The 23,052-nt window shown below is 48.4% G+C and overlaps 1 protein-coding gene across 1 annotated transcript in view; it reads left to right on the forward strand.

The window, feature by feature from the left end:
* The first annotated feature begins 9,887 nt into the window (after positions 1 to 9,887).
* Positions 9,888 to 23,052, forward strand: part of LOC119196348 (PDZ domain-containing RING finger protein 4-like) — a 37,597-nt gene continuing 24,432 nt past the window's right edge. The window contains exon 1 of the mRNA XM_037451944.2: positions 9,888 to 10,156. Within this exon, the coding sequence (XP_037307841.2) occupies positions 10,088 to 10,156 (69 nt within the window). The 5' untranslated portion in view covers positions 9,888 to 10,087. The remainder of the gene's footprint in view (positions 10,157 to 23,052) is intronic.

Here is a 23,052-nt window from a genome sequence, read left to right on the forward strand (position 1 = left end):
CAGGACATTTTTACATGTCAAAGTGAGAACCTTAAATTCCTCGTCTGGTTTGGTCTTTTAAAATATAAGAAAAATAGTGCAAATTACCCTGATACCCTGTGCTTGTTTTGTCCATCCAGCAGTCCAAAGACATTTTATCTATTAATAGCATGAAGATAAATTCTCCCATTTTAAGAAGCTTTTGTCACAGACTTGAACCATTAGTCAAAGGATAGCAAGTGTTTCAGCTCTACACAAAATCTTTTGGAGCTCATCCGCAGCAAAAGGTGACGAATTATGAGCTACCAGAAATAATTCTTTAGATCAAGTTGGGGAGAAAGTTGCCCAGAAAGGTGTTTTGAACATCCGATCCCGTAATAACCAACCAGTAAAAATGACCCCAATGCTTTTGTAACGTAGTCAGCCAGAAACACAACTTTTTTTTCTCCCATTTTTGGAACCATGAGGACACAACGGTGTGAAATTCAAATGATGCTCCAGTGATCAGCGTCCTGTCTCTACACCTTGCAGTAATCGACCGCCCCCTGTGTGGCAGCGATGTATTGTGCGAGGAACACCTCCGCGTCGCTAAGCGCGATTCGGTGCCTCGCTGCCGGCATCACGGAATTGGAGGCCTCGCAGCGGGTCACGCCTTAGATGACGGTGCTCTCTGAGAGTCAGAGCGATCGCTGGTATCTCACTGAGGAGAGGTTACAAAGGACAGAGAGCCCCCCCCCTGACGGATGGTGTGGCCTCCTTCCTCACAACCATTGGCTGATTTGTGAATATTGTTCCCCTTTGGTTTAATCTGCCGTGTGCTGCGAGGCGGAAACTATTCCCAGTAGGCTGCCGCGGGGGGGGGGGGGTTGTTAATTTATCTCTTGTGTATTAACAAAGCCTTTGGTGAGAGAGTGCACCTCGACCTTCTCTTCGAGGGGGGGGGGTTGACCTGCGTTGACACAAATCCTCGAGGTGGACTCTTTTAAACGCAGAGCGGGATGATCCGAGGTCACGTTTGAGCTTTTTATGATTCACCCCCCCCCCACATTTCCCCCCCGGGCCCGACAGACATTCATCAAGGGACACACAGCTAGTTACCGCCCCCCCCCCCCCCTCCCTTGTGTGTCGTTGCGGACGCGATGCGGTCACCCCTGTAGGTTCCACGCTGCAATGTCTGATCCACATCACGCAGAGCTGATTGCCTCCCCCCCGAACAGAAGACGTGTCCGTCTGAGGGCGGGGGGGGGGGGGGGGGGGGGGCGCGTGGCGCTTCATCTGAGGGTCACGGCGGATCTGTCGACCCACATGGCACCCTGCGGCAAGATTGAGGTGCATCAAGCACAGCGGGACAAATCGATGAAACAAAACCTCCGTGATGTATAAAATCGCATTGAGATGCCGCTACATCCGAAACGTGGCCTCATCTGATGTGGAGATGTTGGGTCCCGATCCGTATTGCTCTTTGACCCCGGTTTGTCCGTCCCTTAGCGACGCTTTTTTCGTGCATCCGCCGTCAGCTGCCAAGCGTGGAACTGCACGTGTTTCCCAGGGATGTGTAACTCTAGTGATATGAAAACGTTCTTGATGGGATCCGCTGATGAAAGGCTCGGTCATTCAGGGAGTCAGATGCTGAGAGCCTCTCTGAAAGGGTCCCTAGGGTGTGTGTGTGTGTGTGTGTGTGTGTGTGCGCAGACTAGGCGCGGTTGGTCCTCCAGCCGGGGAGAGATTTTTTTATGATGAATCTGCGCAAAAGAGTTATTTGTCGTAAGCTCCGTCAAACAGGGGACGGTCGCCATGGCGATACGCCCAGGTTCAGAAAACTCATTGCGGAGAAGTGCCCGCGGGCCCAAACCCTTTGTCACCTGACGTTCAATAATTTGGGTGTTGATTATAACTGGCTGTCCTTTGGGGGGCAGAGAGATGGACAGCGATGCGTCCAGGTGAACGGGGACATTTATGTTCTAATTGAAAACATACGTGATCAGGTGTAATTGAAACGTTTTTAATTGAGACAGTACAATGTCTCTAAGTGTGAGAAGTGAATCTTTTGAATGGATTGTTTTGTTTTCATTCTAAGATCAAGATGAAAGTCGTCATGGACTTGGTTTCTTCTTTGTTCTGTCGGAGATGACGGAACGAGGAAAAATGAGACATTTCAATGGTTTGTGAAATTGTTTTTTCATTTTGGCTTGATTTTTTTTCGGATATCCTGTTTAAAGATAATTCATTGACTCCTTTTTCTTTTAATGAAATGGTCTCTTTCCTCAAACAGAGCTGAACCACAATGACTGTTCAAAGCCAAAAGGAATGGAAGTGCATGTGTGTTCTTCAAGCATTAAGAAAAAAAATAATGAAAAATGCAAATTGAAGTTCCCAGAGGCCGAAGTGTTATCTTCAAATTAGGTCTTTCTCCAACGCAGCAGTCCAAAACCCCCAAAAAATACTCAATGACGTAGAACTGCAGAATCCTAAATGAAAATAAATCGGTCCATTAATCAGCGGTTGTTGTTGTTTTCTTCAGGTTAAATCAGGTTAAATAAAGATTTTTAAAATTACTTAAGCGCACATCCAGCTCCATGAGCAACCAGGTTGTTGCATTTCGTTTTTTTCACAAATAACACTAACTACGACCAATAATATTTCACTCTCAATTACAACACACAATTAGTAATCAAATAAACATCTTATACACAATTGGTTAAAGGCAAAACCCTTTTTCTACGGAGAAAACAACTTTCTATGTAAAGGATGAGACACACAATCAACATAAAATCCACTCATCATTTTCACATTATGATGCTACTGCTACTCACACTTGGGCAGATGTGTAATGTATGTTTTGAGATAACCGCACGTACAATTAAACCCGCTTTTCTGAAGTGCAAAATGGATGCAAACAAAGCAGACTCTATGGTGCCACAGGAGGTGAAACATCCAGTCCGCTGTCCACCAGCGCGTTAAATCACGCGTCTCCCATCGCTCGTTCCAGTCGCTTTTCTCCCGCTCTTGTTTTCCCCCCCCGGGGCGTCATCATAATTCCGGGCTACGAGCGTTGCGGTTTTAGGTGAAGGTTTGAAGCCGATCCTCAGGGGCACAGATGACTTTCTCCCCCCGATATGACGAGGAATGTCACACACAACAACAGCGTAAAGGAAATGGAGGTTTGTTTGATGTCGAGCAAACACAAATGACTGCGTTGCTGCCAGCTCTGACAAGTTTGAGATGCAATGTTTGATTGTTATTTGCTTTGGAGCCAGTGCGAAAATTGCATCAGTTGATTTCAGTATACCTTAATTCCAAGGTCACACTACCAAAGCACACTGCAGATTGGGATATTACTTTAAAACCACAGATAAGAGGAAAAACGTCCGCATCAAATTTCTTTCCAAAGTAATTTCCATCAACACGTAATATTTCAGATTCAATCTCGCTGCCGGAGGCAAAGAAGGAAAGCAAGATTTGAATGTTTTTCTTCTTCACTTTGTCATCCTCAATATATGACTGAAAACAAACTGTAGGCCGTAAAGACCTGACTGGATGTATTTCAAAGTTGCATTGATCATTTCCTTTTGGCAACTTTTCGGCAGCCAAAACGCAACTTAGGACCATTACATATTATCTGTACGGCTCAGCTTCTGGGAAGCATTTACTCACCGAGCGGCACAAGCGTTCATTTGGGGTCTTTTTTTTGGCCCCCTGACAAATGTGAAATGTCAAACATTCAGAACAAAAAGTAAAAGCAGAGTAGACATCAATAGAGCTGCAAAGATTTCCTCTGAATTTGTCTGCCAAACCTCAAAAGATCATTTAATCCATTGTAGATGTAAGTCTATTTGATAGTATAATTTTAAGATGGCTCAAATGCCTGCTTGACAATGTTTGCCCCAGCCTTCTTCTGGATGTGCTTCATGTGACCTTCTCTCGTCACGACACTGAAAGAACGTGAAGAAACTGGCATTGTGTCGGCGGAATGAGATGAGCGGTTTGTGACATCGCATCAAAAGGCCTCGCGTGGGACACAATAAGAGGGGATCTATCTATGTCGCAATCAGCGTAAGAGTTCAATGGATGGAGCAGAACAGGTGGGCGCTGGGGGAGGGGGGGGGGGTCGAAAGCGGCTCGTCCCTCGGAGCCCCATTGTCTCCGTAGATCAGCTTTCTCTCTTCAGGGACACAAAACTCTCTTCCACCATCAACGGCGCGTATTGACTTGGTATCGACAAGTCGTCAGGCGGCAAGGGGAGCGCGCTCTGGAAATCAATGACACGCCTGTAGTACACGTTGGCTTCTTGTTGTCAGTGAGGAGGGCCACCTTGAGCTGCCATGACAATACGCAGGTTGATTAAACTCACTTCATGAGCAGAGAGTTTACATATACGTACGATGAGTGTACGTTTGAATGTAAATGACCTGCTGCACTGTCCTTATGGACACGGGACCATCGGAAACTACACCTTGGGAACCCGCAATTTATCGCGTTTGTTGCAATTTAACACGTTCTCTCTCTTCTTTTTCGCTGTCGTCTCGAACAGGGTTGGCATGTGTAATTGTTTTAATGCCCAGTGGAGGGATCTCTCCGGTCTTGTTACTGTATGTAAGATATCAGGTAATATGACAAAAAGGGTGGCGCCCAGCATGGGGCCACAAATATCATCAGGTATCCACAGCAGCAGGCCGACCTATGGACCTCTAACGGTTTCCCTGCTGCAGATCTGCAGATATGCGCCACAGGCCTCGCGGATATACCTCAGTGCTTTATGCATCTGAAACGATCATTATTCACCGTAGGATGGCGGGGGGGGCATCAAGGCTAAATACTAGGGGAGCCAACATTTGCACCTTAGTTTCCACCCAGAACTGCAGGGAGAGGCGTGTGCACCAGCAGGGCGGGATGTCCCGAGGGCGTCCTGCCACGATTGAAGCATCCAGCATCACTTCGCTCGTCTCTTCCTGTGCAGCGTAAAGCGTCAAACTGTTTCCTCTCAAAAGGTCACTTCTCTAACAGGTTGAACGATGTGGTGTTTATGGCCCGTTTTTAAAAAAAAACACACACATCCAGTTCACACATGAAGGACACCTTCTGACATGCTGGATGAAATGCTATGGCCCCGAGGGAGATGCACATGGTGAAAGGGATACAAATATTTTTCCAATCAAGGTTGGGCGACGTGGATAAAATAGTTTATGATGCTGAACTAGTTTTATCTTTGGATTTTTTGCAAGGTAACTTTTGATAGACAAAAGGCACAAATCAATATGTACATTTGGTTGATACTGTAAAGCCCTTTGTCGCATTGATGTAAAAATACTATAATATTATTGCTGCCATTATCAGACATTTTATTCATTCACAGCATTACCTAAAAATACCTAAACCCATCAAAGAGATAAAAGGAATTGTTCCAATTCGATTGATTAATGTCCTACTGTTGACACAGTCATATCATCCCACGCTGCACACACAGGTACATTTTACAACTTATCATCCATCTTTCACCCAGAGACCATTGTTGGTGTGATACTGTCGGTAACATTCATGGCTTCACAGTCTCTCCACGAGATACAACATGAAATTTCAAAAAGTCAATTTCCCGATTTTCCCTCTTTTTCTTCTCCAGACTACACCAAATGTTTGGCAAATCACGTCCCGACCAATGTCGTAGACAGTGTAAAGCAAGCGCTTTTATCCGCATGCAGGCGGAGGCATCAGGGTAAACCACACGTATGACGTGTGTCATGTGCTGCTTTGAGTGGGGAAAATGGGGAAAGTCGCGTGATGCCTCAGTGAACAGGCTCGTCAGGGGCAAAACAAGTGTGAATTTCAACGCTACGTTTTGTCAACCTGTACCTTGTAGTTATGGAAACGAGAAAAGGATCTTTGTTCCTCAAAAACGTCCCACGCGTGATACTGTATTCTTTTAGCGGATTATTAGTCGGTGCATTCCGTAAAGCCAGACACTTTATTGGCTAAATGTGCTAATCAGAGGGTCGAAACCCAGTAATTAATAATTCATCAGTGTAATTTACATGATTTAAAATGAATGACATTTTGGCACTTTGGGTGGGTGGAAATATATTGCTTTTTCATGGCATGAATTAGACAGCCATTATGTCCCTTTGCCTGAAAAGCAACATTGCACTTGTTATCACGCAGAGCAGCCCACCACGTGCTATTTTTACCCACGGTCAGGTCCCCACCTGAATAAGAAATTCAAGCATTTGAAATAATTTATTGTAATCAAGGAAGATGTTTTTTGTTCGGCTTCCCACGGTCCGGCTTTGAAGAAACCACCTGTGCCTTCCCCGATGCGCCGACTCCCGTCAAAGCCCTCATCGGAGGAGGAGCGGGCCGCGACTCACTCGGGCCTCCTTTTAATTACTCCCAAGTCAGGTTCACCTGCTTCGCAGCGACGGTGGGCGCCGCATCGCCCAGACGCGAGCGGCTTTACGATCCGCGGCGCTCGCAGCGCAGGAGATTTACGCCCACCTGGTGTGTCAGAGCCGGCCTAATAAACCCGTTTGTGTATTAAACACCGCGGGGACCCTTGATATTCCCGACACACATGGCCATGGACAAGTAATCAGAGGAATAACATCCTCTTTATTAAATCTGCAGCCATGTTGAGAGGCTTTCTTGTTTTTTGTCAAGGTGACCGTAAGCCCACACAAGTGTTGGATTACAGACATTTCTGTGACTGATCCTCCGCTTTTCTTTGTTTCTAGTCGATTGAATAATACTCATCTCATATTTGCAATATGTGAAGTATCGGCTTCGCGGATGAGAAAGCGGCTTCGTCCCGCTTAGCTGCTGCCAAGAGCTTTCCTCACAATAGCAGTGATTAGCAGCCGCAATCGTCCCGAGGAGTGCCTGTCACAGTGGAAATGAAAGATAGCTGTGTGTTTTGCCTATTAGGCATTCAGATTTGATGCATGTCAACTAGATGCAGTGAAATATTAAATTGATCCAACTGCATAGACGGCGGTATTTATCCCGGGGCAAGAAATCAATACAAATGCACTTTGAGGGTACTGATTGTGACTTAATATTCCACTCTGGCGGCATCATCATTAGTTAAAATATTTTGTTGGTGTGTGTGTGTGTGTGTGTGTGTGTGTGTGTGGGAAAACTACTTTTTGGCTGTGTGAGCATTTGTGTGTGTGTGTGTGGGGGGGGGGGGGTGATGTCTGAGGGCTTAAAACTTATAGCCATATAGCTGCATTCACACTTGGCTGAAGGTTATACCTCCAGCTTTAAGGTGAGCTCAAATATCAGTTTGTCAGAAATGCAATTCGAGAAACCTCAAAATACACCCATCACGGGTCGGACAAATCGCTTCTCCATGCCCAGCGATGTGAGGCCCATTAACTGAGAGAATGAACAGGATTTAAGGCCTGTTTCTACCCGAGCAGGCAAAGGGCAGACTGGGTGACAAACGACCGGCGGACACTAGGAAAGGACATGAGAAGGAGACAGGAGTCAGTGGTCATCTTATGGAATAAGGACTTAACACACAATGGCTTCCTTGCATGAATGTTTAAAAAAAAAAAAGTAATGAGTAAGTTTCACAACTGCCACGTAAATACTCTCCAAAGGGACAAGAGAAAAAGACAAATGCGCTCATCTGGCCCAAGGGTGGCATTGGAAATGTATGGTAAATCGCGATGTAAAACCCTCGGCCATGAAGCTCCTCTGCAGAGCTTTTATCGGTCTGAATGCACTCTGCAAAGCGCGTCCTTCACTCTGCATGTCCCATCGAAAAGGTGCCGCTTGACCGCAGGCGGAAGCCACACGCGTCGGTCTCGGTGCACGGAGGACAAAGGGAGACCATTTGGGTGACCGATGAGCATCTTGACCCTCAAGGGGTCAGCGAGAGCAACATGCGCATTCCGGGTCCAATATTTGTCCTTCTATGCAGAGAGGACGAATGCATTTGACCCCCGATGGCATTGAATTTCCCATCAGACTAGAGACAACTAGACAAGCAGTCCTTGTGGCTTTCGAGCACTTCATACAGCTTTCAGCCCTCCACATGCAATTTTCAGAAGACCGCCTCAGACTTCCATTTTCCTCACAGCGCATTGTAGCGCCAGCAAACATAGCGCCGCTGTTCATCAAATGCAATATTCCATCGCCGCTCCCTGGTCTCCCAACAAGACCCTTTGATGTCAAATTGACACTTTAGTGAACAGCACTTCATGGATTGGATATTGCCTGGCAACTGCAACTGCAAAAAAAAAAAAAACACACACGCACGCACGCACACGCTCGGTGTGGCTTCTTCGAGGTTGAGGAGCGGACGGTTTTGCGAGGAGCGGCCTGGGTGGCACGGCGATGGCCGTGTATGGCGGGCGGCATCGACCGCGATGGTGTGCGGAATGACGTACGCGTTGGTTCGGCTCGACCTCCAGGCAGCGGAGCAAAATTAAAGCCCAGAAAATGGGATTATGGATTCCACCGCCCCCCCCCCCCCCCCCCCCTCACCCCCTTTGGGTGGGACGCCCAGTAGCCAGCTGATGAGCGCTCCTCTAGTCTTAGCTGTGTTCTGCTCCACCGTTTGTTCCAATTTGTCAACAATGATTGCTCGTTAGTGACACTTCCTGCTCGCGAATGGGGGGGGGGGGGGGGGGGGTGGGGTCCGGTGGCGGCGGAGAAGGAGGTTGGAGGTCTGTTGTCCTCGCAGTTCGAGGGGAGGCAGTGGGTGGACGTGTTGGCCCTGAAGTCTCCGGCTTCGGGCTGATTGCTGAAGTGCTTCGAATGGCACCTGTGGTGCCTACTCGCTTATTAACATGCGATGACTTGTTTCCTCTGATGTCGTGCCTCTCTGTGTCAAAATGTATTTGCCTCATCACGATGGTTTGGCACAGCCACGTTGTGGCCCATTAGACCTCAGCACTCCTGAAGTACTTTGCCATGCATTGTTGGTGATTTATAGTGCTGAAATGTTTGTTTGTGAAATGAGTCGGCAGAGTATTTCCTCAATTAAGCAATCTGTTTGGTCCAACATTTCTAGACCAAGTATATTAGGTGCATCATCACATAAAAATCACCATCAAGGGAAGAATTACCAAAAGAAATTGTCAAATGCTTGTCAAATGCCTGCGAGTTGTGAACAAGACTGAGAATTGTCATAGAAGGCCGCAAAATATTAGGATTTTTTTGGATTTGGTAAAACTTTTATTCATATTTTCCTTTTGTGTTCAGTTCAATAAAATACGTTATTTTGGCACGATACTGAAATCAGCGAGAACACTTCTATTTACAATAAGTAATAAAGTAAAATGCACATATTTTCCTTCATAAAGTGCAGCCGTTGCATTGATCACAGTCGGCCCTTTCTATGCTCCTCATAAGAGCTGCTCACACAAAGGGAGCTTATTGTATAACTGTGCCGGCTCTCCTGCTCTCTCTCACTCCTCCCTCCTCCCCCCCGCCCCCCCCCCCCCCCCCCCCTTCCCTGCGCCCGCCTCCCTCATGAATATCACAGTGCTCTCTCTTGTTATTCATGAGCTGGGCACCAGCGTCGTCATGCGAGCCCACACCGAGGAGGAGGAGGAGGAGGAGGAGGAGGAGGAGAAAAGGGGGAGTGTCTCGGGCGAGCGACAGTCACAACTCGAGCGTGTGCGAGCGTGTGTGTGTGTGTGTGTGTATGCGAGTGTGTGTGCGCGCAAGAGCCTGTGTGTGTGTGTTCCAGTCCGTGAAATAGAGGGAGCGGGAGAGAGGAGACGCGCCGGCCGATGCTGCTGCTGCTGCTGCCGCTCGTACCGCTGCCGAAGCTGCTGGCACGCCGCTCACATCGGAGCCCTCATCCGTCACACTCAGCTGGAGCCCTCGGGTTCCTCTGAACCGGAGGGAGGGTGGGGGGGTGGGGGGGGTCGGAGGGAGAGAAGGAGGGGGGGGGGGGGTGGGGGGGGCTTGTTTCTGTCCGCTTGTGTTGTGAATGGGATGCCTGGAAGAGATGCTTGATTAAAAGAAAAAAGGAGTGACTGATGAGAACCAGCGCTCCGGTGTGGAGGGTGACCCCCCAGTGTCCGTACCACCACCACCGCCACCGCCACCACCGCCGCCGCTCCGGGAGAATCGGACGCCTGGCGTTTCCACGACGACTATAATGGGCTGCAATCTGTGCACTTTACAGAAGCGAGAGGAACACTACAAGCTGCTGTATGAGATTGCACAGGTGAGCAGAGGCACGGCCGACTTTGATTGATTGTGTGTGTTTTTGTGTGTGTGTGTGTGTGTGTGTGAGAGTGATTCGTGCCGAGAGCACTTCCACGCTGCTGTGTTTTTGGAACGAAGCGCCTCGGAGTTATGCTGCAGGGAGAAATACACAAAGCATTATGGAGAACGGTGCTTCAGCTCACCAACAGATGTGTTTGGAGTCGTTAGCGCTCGCTTTAGTCCTCGCTAAATGAACATTTATCCGTGAAAGTGCGTGAAATATGATGCTTTTGTTCTCTCATGAGTCCTCTGCTGATTCTGAATTCGTCATCGAACGTAGTTTCATTCAAAGTTTTCCCTCTGCACTGCCGGTGTCACTTTGAGGCGGGTCAGCAGATCTTCCCGGAGAACACTTGGTCCTTGGTGGTCCTCAGAAGCGTGATGCATGATGCACCTGTACACACTTTCCGACTTGCTAATAATCCTTCATTTTGCTGAGAGGCATTCGAATGTGTGTAAGCGGAACAGATGAACAAGGATTCACCTCACCACCTCCCCTCTCACCCACCCCCCCCCCCCCCATCAGCCCAACAACTGTGAAGCTCAGCGGTCTCCTGTAAGCGAGGTAGTGGCTGCCTTCATGCCACTGTGACTGCAGCCCCATTAGCCGTTTCATACAACCACCCTGTGCATTAATGACACGTGAAATGTGTCTCTTTACCCTTGTGGAGGGACGGGGGAGGGTAAACCTGCTTTTGGGGGTCAACCACTGCCTGTAGCTTTCACCCGGGTGACCAACTAGGGGAATCGGCCCGACGTCGGACGTCGCCCGTCGCATTTTGAGCTGAGAAAAGAAAGCCGTGCGGCAAGCGTCCAGAACCCAGCAGCAAAGGGGGGTGCATTCACTAATGGTCTGCTTACTATTAGCAGGCAGGCGGCGTCGCGCAGGGACCTCGGAGGATGAAGAGGCAGCCGCCCAAGTGCCGGCCTCTCGTCGGCAGGACCGTAAAAATAGTGCTGTCTTGGTGCTTATCTCGGCTCTGTGGCTCCTCTCCGCACTAGTTGTTGAGAAATAGGGGGCGAGGGGGGGGGGGGGGAGGGGGCTCCGGCATCCGCCAAGTGGGTCGGTCTCCAGGGCACGCTCTCTGGTGTCAGGAGGCTCTCCGGCATGTCTGTCCACCCACTGATATACTGGGGGGAGATAAAGGGAGGAGAGGAGAGCGTAAGCCGTTAAAGATACAGCTGTTAGAGGGAAATTAAGGAAAGGAGCAGAGTTGAAATCCTACTAATAAAGCGAGAACATTAAATAGGAAGACAGGCGTAATTAAGTGACAAGTGTGATCAAGTTTTCGGGTTCAAAATACTCTTAATCCATAGAGAAACAACACCTCACACGCACACGTCTGCAGAGACAAAAGAAGCCGTGCAGAAATGCATGAAAACAGCAACAAGAGCGAGTCAAGTCTCAGTGCAGTTCTAAAAGCAAAGTGTGTCGCCACGTCTTTGTGGTCATGAGACATGTGCCGTGACAGCAGGACGCCTCGCTTGCACCGGCGGCATCCTGATCTCCTTTCTTACACGCCGTCTCATCCGTCCGCGTTTGGCTCGGCTCTCCCCCTTCGCTTTTTTTTTTTTTTTTTTCTAACTCGCCCTCGCTCAATCTTTTTTTTTTTTCTGTCTTGTCTGCTGTTCAGAAAGACACACTCGCCCTTGACACACACACACACACACACTCAGCTCTTGATTATGCAGAGCGGGCTGAATGCGGGGCCATGCACGGCGAGTGGTCTGCTGGTGTCACGGCGTGACCGAGCGGGCCTCCTCGCAGCGAGGCTGGCTTTGGAGGTTGCCCGAGTCATTCACAGCGGGTCGCTTATCCACCTTTTCCTCTCCTTCACACTCCTGGAACAAATTTTTGACACTCTCTCTGTCTGCCTGACCCCACTAGCTGTGGGAGATTTATGAGTAGCCGGCTCCCCCCCGCCTCCCCCTGGCTCTTTTTTTACTCCGTTCCCCTGCTCGCTCTCTCTCTCTCTCTCTCTCTCTCTCTGTTCTCACGTGTTCTGCGTGGAAATATGCTCACCTCTTTCAGCTGGACTGCGGGGCTATCGCACAGGGCTGACATTTTGTATTTATTGTATCAGCTTTCTTGCCCCGACAAGAGGACACAGGAATCTTCCTGCACTTTTTTTCACCCCAGCTCTCTTTCTTATTGTTTTCCCGTGTGCATGATTTTCCATCAATCTTTCTCATTTCTTAATTTTTTCTTTTTTGGAGGGTACCGCTGATATCCCTGATTCCACTTGTTTCAGCCTTTTGCTCCAGCCTGCTCCCTGCTGGTTTCCACTTCACCTAACCTTCCGGTGATTGTCCTCTGTGCCGAGGGGAAAGGAGTAGGAAGGGTTTTTACGATTCTCCGGTCATCAAGGTTGAGGCCTTTGTTGAACCCATTGAAACCGAGAGTCGACCGGACCCGGTACACCTTGCACTCTCAACCAGGCCCGCTGCTTCGGCCCGTTATTTGCAGAAAGGAGCGTAAGCAGTAGTAGATTCGCTCTGAGCTCAGAGCTCTGTAATTCCCATCGTGTCCTGCGAGTGTCACACATTGTGTGTGTGCACACCGCTGAAACCCGGCGATGTGTGGCGACCATTTTTTTTGGGGGGGGCTAATTAGAAGGATGGCAGATGTTGATGAGCGAAGCAGCACAGCGCAGCTCAGAGTTAGGCGGGTCGCATGGGATTCGTGCAGTGTGCAAGTATGTTTATGTATTAATGGTCTGCTTTAATAATCATGATCTAAGATAATTTAACAACCAAATAAAATAACTTTTGCTTTAATGTACTTACTTCAACGAACTTCCGGGGTTCCCTTCGGTGAAATGTGGTAGTGATTTTTACCAGAGCACCTTTTTTACCAACCTCTCACGTTACTGCAACAGGTCTGGCGACTTCCCAATCAGTCCTTGATCATGATTCTCCATTCCGTGAACGCTATGGGGGCCTCCAGCGGTGTCACTGTTATTGTTTGCTCCCAGTGGAGACCCGGCAGAGGAGCGAGGAGTAGCTGTGCTCCCTGGTCAGAGAGAGAGAGAGAGAGAGAGGAGATGGGCGAGTGTAAATGATGTCCCGTGAAGCACGGGGCAGTGACACGGGGTCGGGATGGACAGCAGCTTTAGTCCCGACAATGAAATGATCGTAAACTTGGACGGTGTGTGTGAGAGTGTCTCAGTAGTGTGTATGAGAGTGTCTCAGTAGTGTGTATGAGAGTGTCTCAATAGTGTGTATGAGAGTGTCTCAATAGTGTGTGTGAGAGTGTCTCAGTAGTGTGTATGAGAGTGTCTCAGTAGTGTGTATGAGAGTGTCTCAATAGTGTGTGTGAGAGTGTCTCAGTAGTGTGTGTGAGAGTGTCTCAGTAGTGTGTGTGAGAGTGTCTCAGTAGTGTGTGTGAGTGTGTCTCAGTAGTGTGTGTGAGTGTTGAGTGTCTCAGTAGAGTGTGTGAGAGTGTCTCAGTAGAGTGTGTGAGAGTGTCTCAGTAGAGTGTGTGAGAGTGTCTCAGTAGTGTGTGTGAGAGTGTCTCAGTAGTGTGTGTGAGTGTGTCTCAGTAGTGTGTGTGAGTGTTGAGTGTCTCAGTAGTGTGTGTGAGTGTTGAGTGTCTCAGTAGAGTGTGTGAGAGTGTCTCAGTAGTGTGTGTGAGAGTGTCTCAGTAATTAAGTCCTAAACGGCCCCTCATAAGGCCAGCACATGGTGGATGATGGCGATGGATTCAGATTATAGTAACTTTAAAACCCAGGGCGCCGCCAACGGAGAAAAGAGCGTCTTATTTGAAGCCCCGGGAATGGGAGGGGGGCTTCAAAAGACTCCTCCAGGTGTCAACAGTTGGTGGTGAGCCGCCGCTCTGTAGCAGCAGAAGCAGCAGCAGCCACTCTTAATGTAGCTCTGCACAGACCCATTTCATTTAATTATCCTGTTTGGTCATCTCCCAGTGATCCTGGCTTTCTTTTTTTTTTTTTTTTTGCTGCTGTTGCTTTTGGAGTTTTTGAAAGCGTCACGGCCAGCTTTCAGAAGTTCTATGAAACCGGAACAGAATCGTGCTGCGCCGCATTGGAGAAATAAATGGAAAGCTGCTTTCAAGCTCAATGAGGCGTAGCGGTCCCTGATAACTTGCTGACGCATACGAATGAGAGGGAGACACGCGCGCTCACTTTCACACACACACACACACCTCCAAAGAGGAAACAAACAGTTTTTTAGTGAATTTGCAAACCCATTTATTCCAGATTATGGCGTTTATGGATTTTAAAGTGGGACATGTAACGGAGTCCCTGCGTTGAGTGATGTCATGTGGAGCAGTGGAACCAAGGTGAAAGGATGGGGGCCGAAGAAGGTTTGAGGAGGACGCGTGTGGCTTGCTGCCGCTTCTGAGGCACCACCGACCCTGTGTGTCATGAACGTGTCAGCCAATGAGAGCCTGAGCAGCGATCACAGGAGACAGGCGTTTCGGGGGGGGCAAAGGGCTGCGTGCAGCACACACAAAACACCGTTAGTTCACCATCTAGTTCAAAGAAATGGAAGAGAGGGAGTAGTTTTTAATGTCTAGGGCGCCAAAGTTAACATTATCGCCCTGTTGATTGAATCAAGATAGTCATGTGGTTTTGTGTTGATAGTAATGACGAATTTACCCCTTCGTTCCCCCCTCGTTTTTTTCTTGTGAAATTTTTTTGGGTTCTATTTGAGCTGCATCTTTGCATTAATGTGCTGTACAAAACGGTTATTTGAGTCCTTTCTGGGAGTTTATGCTTTTTAGGCTTTGGGTTAACCCTAACCCTGCAGCCCCCCCCCACTTCACCTCTAGGAGCATTCACGTGCCTGTGAGGGCTTAGATGGTACATTAATGCTGTCGAACCTTGCTCTCCCCCCACCCACCACCGCCAGACAGTTAGCTACAAATGCTCTCATCCATCTTATTTTTCCATTATGGTTTTTTGAAGGATGTCCCTTAACCATTAAAACGGATAGAAGTGCAGAAAGAGGGGGAGGAGGGACACAACGTGCTGCTTGATTGATCTGGTGTCCACCTGGGAAAGATTAGCCTCAAATATAATCTGGGCTTTCAGGGCGGCCTTTTTTTTTTTTTTTTTTTGCAATTCCCACGTAATACAATGGTCCATGTTTGGTGAAACTCTATTAAGGGTCACAGGCAGAAAGATGGACGGATGCACGCGCCCACAAATCGCTTTCACAGCTTCCTAATATAAGGCACCATATTTCTGAGTCAGCCCCTATTGCCTGTCATCGGTTCCAGTGCGCCTGCTTTGCTTTTCGTCCCACAGCCTCTAACCAAAAGGCTGATCCGTTTCATTACAACACACATGGACGTCTGCGAGTTGCGCCGCCGGCTGTCTCGGGGGGGGTTTCCCAGCATCCGAAATTGACATTCAAATATGCTGAGGTGATATATATATTTTTTTCTACCTCGGACTGTTTACAAAGAATTTTAGTCTTTAGGTCCCTGCATCTATAGCTGCCCTTTCAGCGTCCAATGAGCTTCCCACTAACATCAGGTCGAAGGCTGCAGAGAAAAGTTGCGTAACCACAAACTAACACACACCGGTTGTGTAACTGGAGCTTTTCACGGTCTAATTCTGTGCGAATCACACATTCAATGCCTTGGCTTCTTCTATATTACACTGATCCACATAATTGGATGCGCGCTCTGTACTTCTCGGATACAGATGAGGCCCCCGTTTGCCACGAGACATGAAGTCAATGGGTTTTATCAGTCAGTCTACTAAATCTCACCGTGGAGGAGCAGGAGGGATTCGGGGGGAGATGATGAATTGACCTTTTCCCTTTCATCTGTTTCTTATCTCAATAAGAAACCCAGCTGACCTTTTTCCAGCTTCGAATCCACTCTCCGGGCCTCCTCGTCTCCTTCCTGCCCTTCAACCCAGCGTGGACGTAGCTCTTCGGAATTATTCTTCTCCTGTGTGCTTCCATTAGATTTAATTTCACTCTCATTCACCGCCAAGTAGGAGCCGCACGACAAACCAACCGTGACACCTCCTTCTCCTCCAGGGAACTAAAGCTGCTCACCAGACAACACATTTTCCCCGCTCATAAGTTGTGATGTGGAAGTGCTGGTTTGCTGCTCTAAGGTGTTCAGACGAGGTTTATTGTGATATACACGTGCACAGAAACAAGGAACCAATCATAGAAGCAAACACTGGAGGTCCTGGAGGTCATTATCGCTACTCATTCACCTTGCTTTCTTATTTCCAGCCCCTCATTAATTCATTGGGATTTGGGTAAATCTCCCTTTAGCTGGTGGGGGGGGGGGTCGGGTGACATCAGCGTGGCGTCATCCATGAGTAACACTGGTTCTTGTCTTAGTGCATGTTTTACTTTCACATGCTAATCAAGATCAAAGGCCGTCAACTTCAATCAGACTGGAGGAAATCAACTACATGCTTGAATGTCTCAATGCCAATCCCCGGTGAACCAGAGCGTCTATTTAATGAATCGAACCCGGTGTGAGATGACAGGTGTGTGTGTGTGTGGGGGGGGGAGGGGGGTGGGGAGGGGGGGGCACAGCCATTGGAAGTCACTGCCTACATTATTATTAGCCATGACTGCTGTGTATCTCACAGCATGACATAATGCATTTCAAAGCAGCTAGTTTATGCCCTTTACACACACACACCCATCACTGGTGTGTGTGTGCATGCATGCTTGTGTATTGTTAATACGACTATGCATGTGTGAATGGATATGCTCACTGTCTGAATTGGTTATTATTTTAGTGTGTTTGCGTTAATTTCGTGGGAGAAACGTAACTTCTGTCAGTGCGTATTTCTCATGACTCTCATGACGTGAGAAGAGGCTCGACAGCTTGTGCTTTTCCACTACAGACATTGTTGAAAACAAAGACTTACGAGACGCACATGGTGGGGGGGGGGGTTGTGCATCTGCATCCAGGGTGCCACTTAGCTGATTATCTGAGTTTAAGCAGACAGAAGGACCCTCATTAATTTATTGGAATTCACAAGAACACATCTTCCCTTGGCCTCCCAGTGAGTGGGGATTGTGTGCTGGGAAGGAAGAATTCAGCTGAAAATATACATAGAAGGAGGAGTAACAACTATGAAGCAATAGAAGCTATAGAAATGTTCACACATTGGCCCACACATTTCTACTTGTTGTTGAGAGATGCATTTGTGGTTTTCCTGTGAACTTCTCAGCGGTTATGTCAAGTATTTTTGCGCAACAATCCGAATTAAGTTATTAACAAGACAGGAATCCTATTAGTTGTTACCAGTCATTTGTATCAAGGATGAACCAATAAGAAATTGATGGATTGAATTGATGAAGGTCAGACTCACTGACAATTTTTGCTCCTAATTTGAGAATAAATATGCTGTTTATCATAAACTGAACACTTGGACATGCAGATATGAACGGGCAACTTGACTTGAAGACAAAACCATTCAATTATGGATAGTTCTAATCAGTGAAGTGTTCATTTTTTCCCGGATGCTGAGGCTTGTAATGAATAGATGATTGCTCATCCATTGCCTCATCCAAAAATGAACAAGATGCACATCTTTGTGGAGGCTTCTGGATGGCGATTATAAAAAAAAAAAGGTCCTCCATTCGCTGTGGGATGCGGCGGCGACCTGACAGAATACACAGGCTTTCTCTTATCTGTTGATTCAATGTGGTCCAGTTTTCCCTCCCCAGCTGCAGAATATCAGCTCCAACATCAAGGCTGACATTTGGAGAAATAGGATGGTGTCGCAGCCGGGTCTGCCCCGTGTGATCTATTGTCGATAAGAAGAAGAAGAAGGGACAAAGCCTTGAGTTCTCGTGCCCCCCCACCCCCCCCTCCCACCCCCCTCCTTCTCACTCTTTTGTTCCGTCTTCTACACAGCCAGCCCCGTGTTTTCTTCATATAGCTCTTTGCTGTGTCTCACAAGGTGTGGATGGTGCGTGACGGGTCTGCGTGGTGAGAGGGGGCGTCTGATTCTGCTGCAGGTCAGGAGATCAGTCTGTGTGTGTTGGGGGTGGGGGGGGGGGATCATCAGGGTGACACAAAGCCCCCCCTCCCCCTCCGCCGGTCGAGGGTTCAGCCATGCTGAGTGTCACTCCACAGGTCAGCGGGCAACCCCTGCGGCTCCCGTGATAAGCCCGGGCCCTGACAGCGGTTTGATGGGGAGGGCGACACACACACACACACACACACACCTCCGTGCTCCCCAGCTCATAGAGCCGCACCCCTGGGGAGGAAAAGCGATAAGAAGCTCCGGGAGCGGCAGCCAGCGTGGTGACAAATCCCAAAAGATATCAGATGTCATTAGCCAGAGTACAGCGTCCGGACAGCAAGAGCCCGGAGCGGTGGAAAATGAAGACGTTCTTCAGGTCCGTTCGGTGCGCCGTCACACCGGCACACTGACACAGCTCCAAAGGCCGCGCTCTTAATGAGCTGCATTTGCAATGAGGGCGTCACAGTGGCTTTCTCAAAACTCCGGCCCGCCTCGCTGAAATCGATGGGGCGTCGATGCCGGTTGGGTTTCAGTTCACGTCGCGGTCCGAATGTAATTGAATTGGATCGCAAAATCAATTTAAAAGTCCGCTTGCATTAGAATTTGGAGTAAGAAGGTCTTAGGGTTAAATAGATTTTTCGAGAAGTGTTTCATTGAGAGTTTGTTAGACGCTAATCTCCATATGAACCATGTTGGAGGCAGAAGGATGCAGAAAGCAACGTGCCAGTTTTCAACATGAGCATGCGAGAGAAACAAACTATTTTTACACATTGTTGGGACAAAGAAGCTAGCAGAAGTTCACAGCAGAGAGACGAGACCCTTGTGAGGTTGGATCGGCGATCTGTGTTTTCTCCCCTGCAGCATAGCAGTCAACCCAGCACCTCCCACACAGCCCAGATCCTCTCACAGTCAGACCTCCTTCCTCACAGCCTCAACACTCGCAGGAGGACTGGCGCGCTGATGAGGACGCCACCTGCCTTCGTTGAGCTCCTTGTCCTGTGGCAACGGGAAGTTTAGTTGAAAAAGCGTGAAAACACGTTGCTTTTTGACATTTTTATTTCATCCCATTTTTTTTTTTTTTTAATTGGCTTGGTTTCATCCAAACAATACCGTTCCTAAGTAAATACGTCATACTAGTTTTGCGGAACTGCTTCCTCCGCCCGGCTGTCCTCTGCGGCGACGCGGGTGGAGGAGTCTATTAGTGTCATTGGCGAATCACCAACTCCTGAGTGTCATCGTTCCATGTCAGTTTCTTTCCATCGCTTGTCAAATGTGAAGAAGGAGTCGCTGCTGTCATCACACACACACACACACACACACACACACACACACACACACACACACACACACGCTGAGAGCTCCCTAAAAAAAAAAAAACAACAGACAGTGACTGATCGCTGCCAAAGGACCACAGTGAAGCCCCAAGGCTTGCTTTAGCCAAACGTACTCAACAGCAGACTATGTTTTATTATAAGACATGGTTTGTGAATTCATCAATTGCAGAACATGTTTTTGGGATAGAGTGGGAAGGGGGGGCGGAGGGGGGGGGGGGCATAATTTACCTGAAGGTTGTAATTCATCAGGGGACGAAAAAAATAAAAGGCTGCCACTTCCTATTATGCTTCTGTGAGTCTGAATGGTCTGTATTTGGGGTTATTATGCAGGTGTGTGTGTGTGTGTGTGTGTGTATTTGTGTGAAAATGCATCACATAGTGCTCTTTCAGCAATTTACCTTCTCAGGGGAGAGAGAGAGTTGTATTTCAGGGAAACGTGTAGTCTAGAAATATCTTGGATGCTCGGGCAAAGTTTTCCCACCGGCTTGGTCTTTGTGCAGGACTGGATTCGGCATTGGCTCTGCTGGGGGGGGGGGGGGTTTGCACCGTGTGTTTGTCTGACAGGTGAACATGACCACAGGCCGGGTCCCCAGGTGAATCTGTCATGTATGTACTGGGGGTCTTATGCCTGAGAATAGCCACTCAGGTCTACAACACGGGTCCACCCTGAGAATATAAAACATGAAATCCGCTAAAAAAAAGGCTAAAAATTGCAGGCTATACAAATTGATTAGTTCTTAAAATTGTTGTGTTTGAATTTGTTACAACACTCAAAGCTTAATGCTTTTTTTAAATCTGACTTTTGGCCTGAGAATGAATAAGCATATGTATATAAAACTATTATTTACATTTACACAGCTTTAGATGTGTATTCTAGTCAGAAATACCACGATCAAAGTTGAGATATGCACGTCAGTGCGATGGATTGTGTATACACAATGTGAGTGCGGCTAGCTGTAGAGCTAAAAGTCATCTAAACCATTTTCTGGTGTTGCAAAAATGTGTATTTAAAAAGCAACACAGGACGTGCCGCCGGTGAAGCTGACTTGATCCATTACATTTTGATACGTTGAACACAGGTGTATTTGAGAACATGAATAATGGCCGCACGCTGTGCAGGTGTGTGAGGAATGTCGCCCCGTTTGGGTGCTTGTGGGCACTCTCCAGAATGATTTACCGCCCCCCCTAAATTGCGCACAGCCATTGGAAATCAATGTTACAGTTACACCTGTGCTGTGAGAGGTCTGATTAGCGTAACAAATGCAGCGTGTGTGTGTGACTTAAGTATTTTCCATTAACCGGTGGGGAGGCTATTTGTTGAGTATCATGCCGTCTTCGCATGGACTCCACTCCCACGCCATCCACCCCCCCCCCTGAGCAGTTATCCTCCTGTGCTGAATGTTGGTGTTTGGCAGAGCATTACATGTGCAAAGGAAGACAGAAAAGGAGATGGGGAACCAAAAGTGCCAGATGTGAGCGGGCTTTAACAGGTTGCCTTACTGCTGCCTGGGAGCAATTAGCATTTGTCATGACCGACTTCCAACCCCCGGCACCAGTCTGTATGTTTTTCGCGCGCAGATTTCTTTTCACCCCCAATATGGTTCACATTTTATTTGCTCCACTAATTGTCTCCGTCTACAGCCGCTCCGCCCTGTTTCCACAGTCACAGAATTGTCATCAGAAAATCACAGTGGAACAGACGCTTTGCTCCCGATGCCTCGTCTAATTATAAACCACTAGGTAAATGTTGAGCAGATGCCCACCGCCAATACACCACCACCCCCCCCCCCCCCCTCACCCCTCCGATTTTCAATTGAGAGAGACACTTGGTCTCATTCTAGTGTTACATTGGCTCCGCATGGAGTGGCTACCGGGGGCCAAGTGGCTGCCGTGGCATAAATGAACCTAACTGCTCGCCAGCTCCAACGCGCCGTCCGGCTGACGAGAAACTTCCCCTTCAGCCAAGGTGATGCCTCACTGCTAGGGCTCATATCGTTGAGGGGGGGGGGGGTTACAGAGGAGGACGATGCTGCACTTCCCCTCTAATGAACAATAGCTTTAAGTAACCTTGCACCTTCCGTTGGGCAGGGGCGCGCTGCAATGAGCCAGCTATTAGTGGAAGACCAATGAGAGAAATAGACAAAGAAACCTCCCTTCACTTCGCTCGGTCGTCATTATCAGACCATATTCCATTCAGCATGTCCCTTTGGAACAAAGTACCTCTTGCCGTTGCAGACGCTCTCCTTAATTGCATATTTTGGTCAACAAGTTATTAGAAGAGCGTATTTACTTTCAAGTAGTTGCAATCATTTAGTTCTAGGAATGCCAAAATGTGCACAGTAGAACAATAGAAATGAACACCCATTAAAGATGGCTACATGTTTCACTACCCAAGTTAAGTTCCTGCATTGGAAGAAGAGTGATTTGTTTATTAGGCTGCTACCCCTCCACCCCCCCCCCCCCCTCCATCGTGCACATCTTTCTCCCGGCCTCATTACCCCTCACACTAAAACGCCCTGTTGTGGAGAGGCAGAGCAGCTGTTATTTCTATGTGGCAGGAGTGTCTCTCCTCTCCACCACAGCCACAAGTGACCTGTTCCTGTCTCTAAGCCAGGACAAATGACTCCCCCCCCCCCCCCCCCCCCCCCTCCTCACCCCCCCCCCCGCCGCCGCCGCCACAGCCCGCACGGCCCCGGCGTGCACGGCCCCCAGCGTGCACTCCGACTGCAAGCATCATTGGGATCCAAATCACGGCTGTGATTGCACTTAATAGCTGATTAAAATGTAATCTCGCCCTCGCAGTGGTTGGGATGAAACCCTGTAAGACGATACAGACTCTGTGCGCAGGTAGGACGCGTAGAAACAATCACACGCGCAAAGCGTCCATTACACAGCCAGACTATAAATCTGCCCCCGGAATTAAGCAGTGAGCAGCGGGCTGATTGCCGCGGCGCTCCCTCCTCGCTCTCAGGAACGAGAATGAACGAGCGGTCGCCGTCATGAGCAATCCTTTATTACACCCATTAAGCGCAGGAGCCCAAGCCTTTTTGCTTTTTTTTCCCCTTTCTTTTTTAATAAAAGAGGGCACGCAGAACGCGAGCGGCCCAGTCGTCACATACGTGGCCTACTTATGGTTCCCATGACAGTGTTCACACCCCCACCACCACCACCACCACACATGCATACCATTACCACGTTACCCACCACCCCCGACCTCCCATCCGGTGGTACAATCAGCCGTTCTGTGCTCTCCTTGCGACGTCAGTGCCGGCTAATAAGTGCAGCTCTGGAGTGCCTCCACAAGCTCAATATGTTCATCCACACGTTCCTTTTTTTTTTTTTTTTTTTTTTCGTTGGCGTAACTTCTGCCGACGGCAGAGTCATTAATCAGCTTAACTTTGCTGCGTGTTGCCTGTGAATCATTCCGCTCGTTCCACGGATGCGCCCTCCGAACGGCGCCAGCACCAGGTGTTGATGATCAAGTTTGCTTGTTTGGTTTTTTTTGTTGTCTGTTTTTTTGCATGCATTAAAATTGCCAGGTG

This window comes from Pungitius pungitius, chromosome 6, assembly GCF_949316345.1.
Source record: "Pungitius pungitius chromosome 6, fPunPun2.1, whole genome shotgun sequence".
Lineage (NCBI taxonomy): Eukaryota > Metazoa > Chordata > Actinopteri > Perciformes > Gasterosteidae > Pungitius > Pungitius pungitius.